Source organism: Tursiops truncatus, chromosome 20, assembly GCF_011762595.2.
Source record: "Tursiops truncatus isolate mTurTru1 chromosome 20, mTurTru1.mat.Y, whole genome shotgun sequence".
Lineage (NCBI taxonomy): Eukaryota > Metazoa > Chordata > Mammalia > Artiodactyla > Delphinidae > Tursiops > Tursiops truncatus.
The window spans coordinates 37881891-37896325 of NC_047053.1; the positions used below are offsets into that span (position 1 = coordinate 37881891).

Sequence of the window (14435 nt, forward strand, 5' to 3'; positions counted from 1 at the left end):
GGGGCCATTGGTGCTAATGAGGGGGATGGCCTTGACGTGGGTGCTTAGCATGCCTCCCCCAGTATTGGCCCGGGGCACTAGGGCAGGCAGAGTGGGGCAGCAGGTGCAGTGTTGGTGGGAGGAGGGTGCCAGGCCAGGACAAGGGGGTGCCAGAGCCATGACCACTACCCCACCCCCACCACCCGCCTCTCCATCTCAGTATTCCCCCTCCCATCACTCATAACACACATACCTCATCCAGCCTCCTCCCTGCTCAGACTTGGGGAGGGTGGGGGTGGAGGAGCCCCTACCCCTTCCCCTGGTGGCGGGTCTACAGGGCTGGGAGAGGGCAGGGCGTGTGACACAGACACCGTCCATAAGGGGGACAGTAATTCCTGCCCTGGGAACTCCTGGGTGGGAGGAGGGGGACACTTCCTTGCAGGCGCTACTGAATGTATGAGAAGCTGGTGCTGGGGTGGGGGGAGGGGGGCTGTGGCCAGAAACAGGGAAGGAGGTAGGTCCCTTCCCCAGGGAGGGGTGGGGCCAGTAGGGGTGACTTGGGGGCTCCTACTCCTGCCCCACGTTGACAATCAGTATGTCTGTTTTGTGCGATTTTTCACCCCGTTGTGTTCTGGGTCAGGATTTTAAAGAAAGATATTTTTATGGTAATTGTTGCTCGTCTATTTTACTATATATTTATGTAATAAATATATGATGAAAATAATCCCCTTGGGCACCCCCCCCTTAGACTTGTGTGCTGTTTCCCTGTATCCTCCCATCTGCTGGCCAGAGGACCCACCCCACAAACTGACCAGGTGGAGAGGTGTGCCCCCAGCCTTGGCCACGCTTCCGCCCCGCCCCCCAGAACGAGCACACACCACAGAAGCCAGCTCAGCTGTGAACTACTGGATTTGAGACAGGAATAGAACAAATCGGGGGGCTAGAGAGTAAGAGGGGGGAGAGAGTGGTTTAAATAGGGGAGGCAGGGGAGGTTCAGTGATGGGGGAGGGAGGCAGGTATTACAAGAAGGCTCGGGGGGCCAGAGGCTCATCTTGGAATATTTTATAACAATATAAATAAGATTCTGGTTTGCTTTTCCTTTTCGTCTCGTAAAGGAGAGAGAAGTGCAGAGTTCGATTCTGTACAAGGGGGCAGCGGCAGAAGGCCGGCCGGGCGGGTCACTGGGCGTCCACCCGGAAGGACAGCAGCTTCTCGGAATGCATGTTGTTCAGGGTCCGCAGGTCCGGCAGCTTGAGCAGCAGCTTGGTGAAGCGGGAAGTCTCCGAGGGCCGGTTCTTCAGCACCAGAGCCCGAAGAGCCCGCAGCAGCGTCTCCTGGAGCTGCTCCACCGAAGCGGAATTCTCCATGCCCGAGCGGTCTGTGGGGAAGACGACGGCAGTGAGGCAGGCTCCCTGAGCTCCTCTGACGAGGAGGACCCGGAGGCCTGCGAGGACGCGGCGGCGGCCATGCAGCCTCTCCCCGAAGCCCCTCAGAGGGCCGATGGGGAAGGAGGAGGAGGGGGAACATGACTCCCTCTCCTAGGCCTCTGACCCAAGAGCAGGAGGTGCCTGCGACCTGGGAGCCCAGGCTCAGCAGGGCTGGCCCCCTCCCACCCCACCAGGCCGCTCTCCTTCCCTGAACAGGCCACACACGCCCAGGCTCCCTTGCTTTTTGTTCTGTAGTTCCCTCTGCCTGGGATGCCCTTCCCCCTCTCTCTGCCTGGCAGTATCTTTACTTGTCCTTTGAGGCCCCACTCAAGTGTCACCTCCTTCCCCAGCTCCCCAGGCAGAAATAGTTGTGTGTGCTTCCAAAGCCCTTGGTTCATGCTTCTACTGTGACACTTATCTCACTGTTTTATAATTAGTCGGGCATGAGTCTGTCTCCTGAGCTAGACTGTGTCTGAATCATGTCTGTATCCCCAGTGCCCGGGTGCAGGGCCTGGCCTAGAGTAGGTACTCCATAAAAGGTGTGTTGAATCGAACTGCGTCCGCCTCCTCCCGGGGTCAGGCTCAGGCGGGAGCCTGACCTACCTGCAGAGACGAGCACTACCGCGGTGAAGAGGCCCAGCTCCTCCTCGGTAAGCGCCAGGGAGTTGAGCTTCTCGCTGAAATCGAACATGGCGTTGAGCAGGTCTCCCATGCCCATAGCGCCGAGCTCCTGCAGGCTGTAGGTGGTGCGGCTCAGAAACATCACTGTCTGGTCCTTCACGTTGAACAGCGATGCAAAGCGTACCATCAGCACCTAAAGCGGGGACAGTCATCCTGGGTGGAGTGGGAGGAGCAATCGCCAAGTTGCCCCTAAAGTTTTTTTTTTTTTCTTTTTTGTTTTTTGCGGTACGCGGGTCTCTCCGGACGCGCAGGCTCAGCGGCCGTGGCTCACGGGCCCAGCCGCTCCGCAGCATGTGGGATCTTCCCGGACCGGGGCACGAACCCGTGTCCCCTGCATCGGCAGGCGGACTCTCAACCACTGCGCCACCAGGGAAGCCCTCCCCTAAAGTTTTGTGAAAGGGTTACTGGTGCTGCCTTAGATTTCTCAGTCAAGACTGGGGCTAGTTTCTGAGTAAGCAATGAGGGGGGTGCGGTGCCAGGTGGATGGGGAACATCCCACTGGCTTTGGAATCCAGCCTGAATCTGGGTCTCAACCTTGTCGCTCCCTGTGACCTTGGGCAAGGCACTTCACCAAAGTGAATGTGCTCATGTCTCGAACGGGAATAGCGCTGTACCCTAAAGTGTTATTTTAGGGTAATAGGATGTAATTAGACCCCAGCTGAGATGACAGAAGTCCCAGCCATCCATAGGCAGGACTGGGAGGGATTCTGCCCCTTCCTTCATCCGTCAAGAGTAAGGTTTCAGAGCCCCTGCCCACCCCAGACACCCTTTCTGCTGGATCCTTCCCAAGGTCAAGAGCAGGGAGCACAAAGGGTCACTCACCTCAAAGGTGCCAGCCTTAAGCAGGGTGACCTGGTCGTGCTGAGAAAGGTCACGGAAGCCAGGGATGTGCTTGGCAAACTCGACCACCTCCCTCACAGCGGGCGTGAAGCTCATGGAGAAATCCTCCCAGATCTCCTGCACAGTTCGCCCACTGCGTCCGTGCGGGTACATGTTCATGGGACATGCCTGGAAGAGGAGAGAATTTGGGGAGGGGAGTATCAGTCAGGCTGCCTCAGATAGGCTTCCCCAGCAGTGCTGGGCCCCCGACTCCGCTTGGGTTAGAGTTGTGGCGTTGGAGGATGGGTCTTTCAGGTAAAGTAGCAATCGGGTGCCAGGTGGAGATCAGGGATTCCCAGGCAGAGCCCTTCCTGCAGGGCTGAGCATCCTCCCTGCACCTAGCCTTCAGGCACACCCAGCGGCCCTGTGCTAAATCCAGTCTCCCCAGTCCCCTGCCCACTTCACCCCCAGTGCCCTCACCAGCAGAACGTTCTTGGAGTTGCCCTGCCGCAGACTGTCGGCAGGTGCTTCGCCTTCTGGGGCTGGGTACACGTGGGTGGGGCACAGATGGTGCCCATGGCTGTTTGGCTGGTGGCAGCTGTGATGGGCAGGGCCAGGGGGCCAGGTGGGAGGGTAAGAGGAGGGAGCCTGGCGTAAACTGTTCAGGGCCTCATTATGACGCTGGGCGGCCACGATGTTGTTGTCATTGGGGGCAGGCGGGCAGCCCTGACTTTCCCAGTGATGTGGGGTGGTGGCTGGAGGGTTGCCCGAGGCATGGTTGGCATTTAAGTTGCCAGGTGAGGTGCCCAGCTTGTCATGGGCGTAGGTGAAGATCTCTCGGTGGGCCCGGGCTACCTGGGATATTACATCCTCCACTGTGGGCTCAGGACTTGGGGATCGGGGAGGCGTCAGCTGCTGTGGGAACTGGGAGAAGCCCACCAAGGGTGAGGGGGCAGGGGCTGGGGGTGGGGAGGGGCCCATGGGGCTTGGGGTGGGGTGCTGGGTGGGCGGGGTCTCCAGCGGGCACTGGCTGCTTAGCTGGTTGTTGGCCAGGTTCATGGCACTCTGCATCTCCGCCAGCATCCGCTGCTTCTCTCGTTTGGGGATGCGCCCAAAACGCACAGCTGCGACAGGATGAGAGCAGTGTCAGGAAGTTCTAATACACACTCACACGCTTCACTTCCTTCCTCCTGAAAGGGCAAGCCCCTTAGAGCTTGGGGTTCCACATAAAACCCACAAGGCCACACCCATCGAGGGGGTTTTCCAAGTAGGCATTAGGGTAAGAGGTGACCAGAGAGACTAATGGGAAAGATGTGTGTGTTTACCTGAGACCCGATGAAATGTGGGCATCCCCTATGCAAATGAGATGCCTAGTATTGGGCCTTTGTAAGGCAGGGATTAATTCAGAAACTTCCGAGTGGAAGAACGGGGGAGGGGGAGGGGAGGCTCGTGGGCACGGTGCTGCCTCACCATCTCGAGACATGCCCACGGAGAGACACTTCTTGAAGCGACACTGCTGGCAGCGGTTACGATTGATGCGGACGATGGAGCAGTTCTCGTTTTTCAGACACCTTTTGTACTGGATGTTCTGTTGGATGCTCCGACGGAAAAAGCCCTGTGGAGCCGGGGCAGCTAGTGAGCATCTCCGTCTAGGCCGGGCCTATGTGTCCTGTGGGAGAGGGTCACCTGCCCTTACCCCCACCCTGCCTCACCTTGCAGCCCTCACAGGCATGCACGCCATAGTGGAAGCCCGAGGCCACGTCCCCACACACCTTACACAGTAGCACCATGCCATTCAGCTCTGCGGGAAGAGAGGGGCAGTGGGTGAACAGGGCAGGTTTCTGAGTGGTCAGAGAGCTGGAGGTTTTCTGAGCTGGAGATTGGGCGGGGGGGTGGGGTGGGAAACTGAGGAGGAGCTTCAGTATCTAGGGGGCACCCGAATGAGCAGACAGGGCTGACAGCAGTTGGTGCAACTCTAGGAGAAATCCCTGAGGCCAGCGTAGGTCCTGGGAATAACTGTGTCACATGAATGTCAACTCCCCACCTCAGCCTGGACACCTTCCCTTCCCCCCAGATCGGCTGGAAATTTACTCACTGGTGATGTTGCTGGTGCTCTTGCTGGGGGACACTCGGTTGCTGTCTTCCAGGGCCACTTGTAGACCCCTGGGGGGGCTCCCGTTATAGAAGGAGGAGGATGACGACAACGAGGAAGATGAAGAAGGGGAACCATCGTCACCCAAGCTGGGTGGAGTGCTCCCAAAGGAGCGAGCTGGGTCCTGGGTGAGGGAGCCAGTGGGTGATGGTGGGAAGTAGGTGGGACAGCCTTGGGTCAGGGACTGGAAGCTGCCATTCGAGCTGTCACTGTAGAGGGACTCGGGGCTGGTGCGGTTTGGGGAGGAGCCGCTGGAGCCGATATAGGTGATGACGCCACCTGGCAGGAGAACCCAAGGGAAAGGCGTGTCAACCGCCATATATCTTTGGTCCTAGGTCACCACTCTGCCCATCTCTCACCTGCCTCCCAAAACACTGTTGGATACTCAGAAGTTAACCATGTGAAACACCTAATCCTGGAGTCCCCAGAAGAGCCACAATAAGCAACTCCCCAACACATACCAGACACGGCCAACCAACCACCGCAACTCTTGGCAGGTACACTCAGCTTCTGCCTGGCGTGCGAGGTACCTCTCTAGAGGCATGACCTCTGTGATGCTCTGCGAGTATCTCACATATGTACCAACCCCCCCACCCCCGCCCTGGATGCCTTCCTTTAGAATATCAACCGCAGCTAATGACTTAATTGTCAGCAGCTGACCTCGGGATAGGATGAGCAGCTGAAAACCATTCATAATGCCCAGGCTTCAAAAAAAAAGAACAAAAACCAGCTGCTGATTTTAATGCCAAGACCATTCCAGTGATGAGACCATGGAGGGGCAGCTAGCCAACAGTGAGGAGAGTGGGGGTCTTACAAGAGCAAAACAATCACATTCCCTCAAAACTGGAAGACGTATTCTCCAAAGGTTCCCCTGGCCTCCAAGATCAAGAGTCAGAGTGGACTCTATCCCTGAACCCAGGGAAGGGCTTAACAGTATGAGTTGCAGGAGTTGGAAGTGAAGGACAAACTGTCCAGCCTCAGGCTTTGGAATTCCCCCTTCTAGATCTCTCTGCCTGGTGACAATGACCTTGGCTCTCTGGCCATTCAGGGACTTTGGCCCTCTAGTTATATTGCCAACCAGGTGGCTGTGTTCCCATTGCATTAGCAGGAGAAGAAGGTGACCTGCCTGCCACACCTTTGCCAAGTACCTCGCATGGCCTGCCATGGATGGGGTGGGAGGAGGGAGGATCCCAGGACACGTGTGAGCTGACACAGGGCATGCCACCGTGTCTACAGAGGCACATGTCTTGCTCACCCACTGACACACACTAAGCTGGGCAGAGCAACCCTAAAATAGCTCAAGGTTGGTCAGGGTGAACCGAGTTCCCTGTAAAATAATTGCACAATAGATCGGCTCCTACAGTTTCAGGGCTGAGGTGGGGGAATGGGATATTTATTTGGTGGTAAATGAACCTGACCCAGTTCAGCCATCCCCCAAAGAGAAGTAAGATTCATCCGAAGAGACTTCCACCTGGAAGTGTGGGGCACACTCAAAAGAGTCTAGTTTTAGATCTGGATCTATCACCACCAACTTGATTTGTGACCCAGAGGAAATCAACTCCCCTCTCTGGGTCCCAGTTTTCCTTTCTGTGGGGAAAAAAAAAAAAAGATGAAAGAGACTTAATATCCTTTCAGCTATGTTTCTGGGATGTAGTTGTTCTGCGGGAAGCCCTTAGGAGACAAACTGCTTCTTGTTTGCTGGGAGTAGGCGTAAGACAGTGTTTGCAGGACTAAGAAACGAGATGCTTGGGGAACAGAAAGAATTTGTAATGTGGAGAAGCTGAGTCTAAAGGCAGTACGGTGAGGTAGGTGCAAAGAGAATGAAGAGGAAAAGAGTGAGGAGAAGGGTGGCTAGATGTGAGGTCCCCTTGAGGAGTGTAAACATGAGGCCACGAGAGGTCAGGGATGGCTCTGTCTTACTCTGCATCGGTTATGGGGAAGGAGGAGAGGGCCGGGCAGGCGGACAGGAAAAGGAGGCAGGCGGGGGCGGTGAGTCAGCCCAGCTTCACCCAGATCTCGGCGGGGCGGGGCGGGAGCCGGGCCCTCAGCCGGCCTCACGTCCCGGCTCCACGTGTGCCTCTTGCACGTGGCTCCCCAACGAGGAACCCCAGAACCCGAGGTTCCGCCCTCTCCGCTTCCCGTCAATCGGGAGCAGCAGCCCCGCCCCCCGCCCCGCCCCTCCTCGGCGTCCGGGGTCCCAGTCTAGGGCTGGGTCCCTCACGCCAGCTGGGTCAGGACTACTAAGGGGAGGAGAGAAGGGTACACGCGTTGCCGGGGCAACGGGGGGCGGAGCTCATTATGTAATGGGGCCGGGAGGCAACCACCAATGGGGTGGCGGCGACGGCTTCTGCAGAATGAAAACAAACGCAGCACGTGGGCCCGGCTCCGCAGCCATGTGAGCGCTCCGGGCTGCCGGGGCGCTCTGGGTGTCCTTCCTGGGGCAGAGCACCACTCGTGGGGCTCCTCAAGTGCCGCTCCCTACTGAGGATTCACCAGTGAGATCCGACCCATCCCCCCAGCCCCTCCTGCCTGGAACCCAGGTCGCCCCACTGCTTCTCGAGTTCCCTCGAGCCTGCAGGAACTAAGGGAAGAGGAAGATTGGAAGGAGGGGGTCCTCCTTCCGAGAAGTCCAAGCATGCCACAGCTGCAGGGGGTGGACAGATGGGGGCGTTTCGGGGCACTGCTCCAAAACTCCCAGTTCTTGTAAACTGTTCATCTCACCACACGTACCCGCTCTCCATTTCCTCTTTCCCCGCGATCCGAGTCCTTCAGGCTAAAGAGAGGGGCTCTGAGGGGTGATGGTGGGGCGCCTCCGGGCGCATTCCCAGGCCGAACAACCCACTCTGGAAATCCCAGCCTACGGCCCCCATCACGCTAGCAAATCCCCAGGCCGAGGGAGTCTCCAGTCCCTTACAAAGTTCCTTACAAAGGCGTAGATGGAGGAGAGGAGACAGTGACAGAGAAAGAATGATGGTAGCAAAGGAATCTTAGTACCTGTGTTGTTGTTGGAGTCCAGGGTCGTCATGTCTTCACCAGCTGACAGCGGTCATTCAAACTGGACCTTGACACAAACTGGAGATTACAATTGCCGCTGTCGCCCCCTGGGAACTGACCGAGGACGGGGAGTGGACCCCGCGGCTCACGATAAGGATCCTAGGCACCCTGCAGCAAGGTCTTGGGGTGGCCGACTGCAGCCCTGCAGAAGGGTAGGACGCTGAGGCAACGGAGGTCGGCTTTGCATGGGAAAAGCAAGAGAGTGTGGGGGAAGGGGGCGGAGGGAATCAGCCTGCAGTAGTTCTGGCTAGAAGGTAGCAAGGAGGGTCGGGTCTCTGCAGTGCCCGGGGTGCCACTGCCTGAAGGCTCCGCAGCGCTGCAGGGTAGGGAATCTGGAGCTCCCGGTGCAAAAGTCCCAGAGGGAGAGAGGTTGCAGTCAGGAAGTAAGTACGTGATGGGAGAAACGGGGCACCCAGGCGCAAAGAAGCGAGACGTGTGCCCTGCTACGTTCCCTCGGCAGCAGTATTTCACTCTGCCAATCTCAACGGCCTTTTGCCCCAGCCTTTTTCTCTGGGACAGAGGGCTCTGCGCAGGCGCCAGCAACCCAGGGTTCCCGGGCCGCACGCGGCACTGGAGCAGGTACCATGTGATCCCAGGGAGCGCCTCGTGCCCCAGTGACACACTTTTCCAGCAGCAGGCACGTTGAGTTCCGTGCGCCTGCGTAAAGCCAAGGCTGTCGGGATATGTAGTCCATTGGCAAAGTGGGCGGACTGCGTATATTTCCCCGTTTCTGCCTCGCAAAAGCTCCTGCTGGAACCGGGGAGGAGCTGAGAGCCTTGTCGGGTGGAGTGCGCTGAGAGTCAGGGTGGCGTGTTTGGAAAGCCTGTATGGCAGAGGCATGTGAATTCCTGGGGAGCGGCTGGCAAGCTTGGCCGCTCCCTGGGAGATCAAAGCTAACAACCCCTTTCTGCAAACCTTGCAAACGTGAGCGCTTCACGTGATTGCAGGACTGACTTCGCCTTGAGGTTACTGGTGACACCAGAGAGATGACAAGTAGGAATATCCCCTCGGTCAGGAGCTTAAGCTGAACTTCTGCTGCAGAGCCAAGTCCTGAGATGGAAAGGAAATGTGGCCCCTGTTCCATTCTACTCCCCTAGGGAAACGAGTTGCCATGGCGGGGGGGGGGGGGGGGGGGGCGTGGTGAGGATGTCCCTGGGGACTCCCTGTTTTCGTGTATGACACCACCCCACCCACTGAAGGTGACTTCGGGGTGAGTCATTTCCCTTTGTCTAGGAAATAAAAAGGACAAGGGAGGAGAGCTTTGTGGTGAAAGTGCTTTGAAGTTCTAAAGGGGCCAGAGGTGAGGCAGGGCTTGGGGGCAGAGTGACACCCCCCTCCCCACCCTCAGTGCTTCAGGGTAGCGTGGATTCCACGGAAGGGAACACAAAGACCATCTTAACCCTCTCTCCCTTACTGACGAGGAAAATGAGTCTTAGAAGAAGTGATTGGCCCAAGGTCAGGCATCCATTGCTAGTTTCATTTGACCACCATCAAGGAGGTGGGCAGACATGGAAATGAAACGCTGAATAGGGGTTAGAAACAGCCCGCATCTCCCTTCAGAGGAGCAACTCTGCCCCATTGGCGAAAAGGGGTCTCCAGTCAAGGTCTATCCTGTTTTGGGGTGGTTTTTTTTTGGCCTCGCTGTGTGGCTTGTGGGATTCCCCAACCAGGGATTGAACCCGGGCCTTCGGCAGTGAGAGCTGGGAGTCCTAACCACTGGGAGATGCCAGGTATTTCCCGAGGTCTATCCTGTTTGAGGACTTGGCTTGCGGGGAGAGCTGCAAGCCTCTTCTTGAAGCAGCCAAGTGAACCTGGGCCACCTGCTGCTTCCTGCTAGTCCCTCCTCAGTCCCACTGCTCCTAGGGAGGGTTTTCTTTTTGTCTTTTTTTTTTCCCCACACAGGAAGCCCTTCTCCACTTGTTCACAGATAGCTCCTGGGACAGCATTGATGGATGCCTGGAAACAGCTACCGAAAAAGTAAAGAAAAGGAGGCGTGTGGACACCAAGGAAGGAGTAAGCTGGGTGGTGAGGAAGTAAGCAGAGAGGACTGTGAAGATGACTGAAGGGGAGGCGGCTGGGCAGCTGGCCTGACCACTCGCTGGCCCTCTGACTCCCAGGGGAAGACAGATGGGCTCCCTAGAACGGCCTGGGCTTTAGCTTTGTTTCCTTGCCCCCAAGAACAGTGGGAGAGTGAGGGCAGTGGGCTCTTCCCTGGCCTGCCCTGGCCCCTTGGCCCAGAGCTGGGAAGCTGCAGCAGAGCGTGGGAGGACCTGGGAGGGGCTAGGACAAACAAGGAAAGAGGCTTTTCAGGAAAACTTGGTTCTGAACTCAGCCTCCACCCCCTCTCCCTCCTCCTGCTGGGCTCTGGAGGGAAAACTGGGAGGTGAACTGCCATGTCCGGCTCTGCATGCTCTCTGCACCCTTCCTGAGTCTCCATCAGAGCCAGGGCCAGGGCCAGAGCCCAAGCCCAGGGACCTGCCAGGGCTAGACTCAAAATCAGGGACCTTGGTCTGACCTCTAGCTCCCCACCAGCCCAGCACCCCCGTCAGCACACTCCCTTTCGTTGCCCTGTTAGGCAGCTACAGTTCTTCTTGCTGCTGTGGTCACCCTGCCCACCCCTTGTTCTACTTGCTGGTGTTTATCCCTACTCGGGGAGGGCAGGGGTCAAGACTCCCTCCCTGAGTTTACAGCCAGTGAGAGGGAGGAGGAAGCAGAGGCAGCCAGAGCTGAAATGCAGTCAGCCTGACTCTTGGCAAGAAGCTGGGTTGTTTTGCAGTCTGTGTGAGGTACGAAGGCGGAGGCTGGGAGGGAGGAGGCAAAGGAGGGGGGTTACTTCTGCGCCCTCCTTCCTCTGCACTTCTTATAGGGCCCCTCCTTTGCTCCCTGACAAAGAAGTAACTTTGGGATCTTCCTTCTACAACTGGAGAGAAGGATACAGAATAATGACGAGGCAGGACTCTCCCTTGGCTCCAGAAGCTTCTGTCTATCCATCCTGCTCCTCTCTCTGTCAACAGCTGCTGGGAGAAGGACAGAGACTATGGGACTAAGAGCCACCAAATGGAGGGAGAAAAGGCTGGGTTGTCTGGCCTTTGGGGACCTGGAATAGAATCTAGCTTTGGCCTCTCTATGACCTCAACCTTGACCTAAGACAACAGGTGTATCTCAACATGGCCTCCCACCCCTCCTGCCAGCTGGACATTCCAGTTCACTTCTATACACACACACACACACACACACACACACACACACACACACACCTGTGCATGCTCACGCACCGTATCTCCCATAGCGAAATTCAGCCCAAGAACAACTTGGACCCTTAATCAACAGTGCCCAGGTAGAACCATGGGGAATGGATGCATATCCCAGACCCAGCACAGCAGAGCACACCTGGCTCCATGTTGCCCACACTTCTGCTCCGATTCCTCAGAGTCTGGGATCCTAGACTGACCTCACCATTTAGGGGCCGGGTGGAATCCTGTGTGTGTATATATGTTTCCAACTATGTGTTAAATTCTCTTGAATTTCTTTGGTCTGGGGAGGACAGCAGAGATAGGGTAGAGGAAGAGAGTGAGAGCTCCAAGCTCTGGCCAGAGTGTGATCATAGGATCATGAACGAGAGACTGCATGTGTGAGTGTGTAAGTGTGAATGGCAAGAATGTGTGTGGATGTGTGTGTTTGATCCAAGACCTATTTTCCTCATCAGTAGGGTGCTCTGGGTAACAAGGCAACACCCTGTGCAAATCCTGGGTGGCCTAAATCTTGGGCTGACTGCTTGACTGACTGACTGACTGGGGTGGGTCCTTGCTGGAAACCAGGTCAGCCTTCAGTAGGAAGGAAGTGCCTTCCTTCCCCGCTCCTTTCTCACGGAACGAACCACTGCCCCAGGAAAATAACCTGCCTGCCCAGGTGATGCAGACCCAGGACAGAAGCGCTGGGAATGCCCCAGCCCCAGGCAGCAAGCCCTGTGCCTGGGAGAGACTCATTCCCAGCCCTCCTAGATCCTTTTTCTGTTCTCTGAAAGACCAGCCAGCTTTCCCTAACCCACCAAAAGCTTTGATGTCTTGGGGAGAATTTCAGGAGAATTAAGTAGGAGGGTTAAAGTCTGAATTAATTTTTTCTCTGGGGGTGATAGAAAAAGGGAGGGTGAGGTATGATCCAAGCCTGGGTTCCATGGATGTGTTTTGTCTCAGATTCTATCTTTACCTCACTACTCCTTTTTCCAAGGAAAGGAAGTAATAAATATGTATTAAGTACCAACTGTATGCCAGGTACTGGGCTAAGTGTGTTACACAGATCATTTCATTGAACGTCCATGACAGCCCTATGCTGTAGGTCTCATTCTTAGTTTATTTATTTTTAAAATTTATTTATTTATTTTTGGCTGCGTTGGGTCTTTGTTGCTGCACGCGGGTTTTCTCTAATTGCGGCAAGTGGGGGCTACTCTTCGTTGCGGTGCGTGGGCTTCTCATTGTGGTGGCTTCTCTTGTCGCGGAGCACAAGCTCTAGGCGGGCGGGCTTCAGTAGTTGTGGCTCGCGGGCTCGGTAATTGCGGTTTGCGGGCTTTAGAGCGGAGGCTCAGTAGTTGTGGCGCACAGGCTTAGTTGCTCCGCGGGATGTGGGATCTTCCCGGGCCAGGGCTCGAACCCGTGTCCCCTGCATTGGCGGGCGGATTCTTAACCACTTGCGCCACCAGGAAAGTCCCCATTCTTAATTTAGAGATGGGGAATCTGAGACTTAGAAACATTTATTAACTTGCCCAGGACGCTCCAGAGACAAGGCAACTTGTCTTGAAGCTGTATTTGAAGTGAAGCACTTAAGATTGAGAAGATGTCACATTAAAGAATGGAGGAGTTAATGGAGACTGATGGAGGAGCTAAAGCTCCCCCAGCTGTCTCTTGGAACTACTACTATCAATGGCACAATGAAAATGGCAATGTTGGGAATTCAACCCCAGGCCTGAGGATAAAACTCTTCCCACTAGCAAGACTGCCCTTCCTTGAGAGAATGATTACTCTGGGTGGAATGTCTGAGCTGCAAGCTCATCCTGGTGTTTCCTAAGCAACAATGGTGCTGGAAATGAGGTGTGTCACCAAGAAGGGGAAGCCCGAAGTACCCCTTGCTCCTGTCTCCACAAGTACCTTAGTTTCCCAGAACCTCTAACTCCACCCTCATTTCTTCTTCCCTTAAACTCCTCCCTCTCTCACTCCTACATTCCCCTCCTCTGGTTAGGTAGAAGGGGGCCAGATTAGGGTGCAAACAAACACACAAAAAAACAAACTTCCACATACATTGCTACAGCAGTGAGTAACTTAAGCAGACATCCTTCTCTTCTCTGACCCCGTGACTCTGGGATATGTAGCTGGTGATGAAGGGAGAGGGACACATAGGTCTGGGCCCCTTAAAGGGCCATGGTGCTTCCTTCCATAGGTCTGGGCCCCTTAAAGGGCCATGGTGTATCAGGAATGGATTGGTTGGGGAAAAAAATGGGAATTCCCTGGCGGTCCAGTGGTTAGGACTTGGCGCTTTCACTGCCAGGGCCCTGGTCGGGGAAGTAAGATCCCACAAGCTGCGTGGTGTAGCCACAAAAAAAAAAAAGGATTGGTTGGGTGGTGTGGTCTCTATCTTGCTGGAAGGCACCCTCGGTGGGGCCACATGAATGGGGGCTGCATGGATGACCCCCTCCTGTGGGAGCCTTTTGCATGCAGACCCTTTGGTGAGAACCATATCTACGTGTACCCCTTGGTAGGAACCAATCAATATGGGCCCATTGCCAGTAATGACCTGTTACATACTTGCTTACCTTTATAATTCATTTAGTCGATTGACTTTTCCAGTGAACCAAAGTTCTCCTTCCTTGTTAACACTTCAAATACAAGTTTCAATTAAAAAAATTAAAAATAAAAAAGAATGGATTGGTTAAATGAGAGTACGGAAGACCCCCAAGGACAGACACAAGTTGTATAAAAAGCCATAAGGAGGGACTTCCCTGGTGGCGCAGTGGTTAAGAATCCGTCTGCCAATGCAGGGGACACGGGTTCAATCCCTGGTCCAGGAAGATTCCACATGCCGCGGATCAACTAAACCCGTGCGCCACAACTACTGAGCCTGTGCTATAGAGCCCGCGCGCCTAGACCTCGTGCTCCGCAACAAGAGAAGCCACCGCAATGAGAAGCACGCACACCACAACGAAGTCTAGCCCCGGCTCTCTGCAACTAGAGAAAGCCAGCATGCAGCAACGAAGACCCAATGCAGCCAAAAATAAATAATAAAGTAAATTTATTTTTTTAAAAAAAAGCCATAAGGAAACAACATCCTTCTTC

General features: G+C 55.5%; 1 protein-coding gene across 1 annotated transcript; it reads right to left on the reverse strand.

The window, feature by feature from the left end:
* Positions 1 to 870: 870 nt before the first annotated feature.
* NR1D1 (nuclear receptor subfamily 1 group D member 1) lies at positions 871 to 8580 on the reverse strand. Its single transcript, XM_033847959.2, has 8 exons — positions 8053 to 8580; positions 5002 to 5337; positions 4619 to 4707; positions 4377 to 4521; positions 3387 to 4030; positions 2910 to 3095; positions 2010 to 2220; positions 871 to 1357 (listed from the first exon to the last, which is right to left on the reverse strand). Exons 1-8 carry the CDS (start codon positions 8081 to 8083, stop codon positions 1158 to 1160), a joined length of 1842 nt encoding a protein of 613 aa, XP_033703850.1. The 5' UTR covers positions 8084 to 8580; the 3' UTR covers positions 871 to 1157.
* Positions 8581 to 14435: the final 5855 nt, after the last annotated feature.

Bases quoted from the DNA above. Each gene is read 5' to 3' on its own strand.
- NR1D1 (XM_033847959.2), bottom strand. From the start codon at position 8,083: ATGACGACCCTGGACTCCAACAACAACACAG. The intron at 3,096-3,386 runs GTGAGGGCACTG...CTCCTCTTCCAG, and splicing joins ACTCCAAGAACGTTCTGCTG to GCATGTCCCATGAACATGTA. The intron at 2,221-2,909 runs GTGAGTGACCCT...TCCCCGCTTTAG, and splicing joins TTAAGGCTGGCACCTTTGAG to GTGCTGATGGTACGCTTTGC.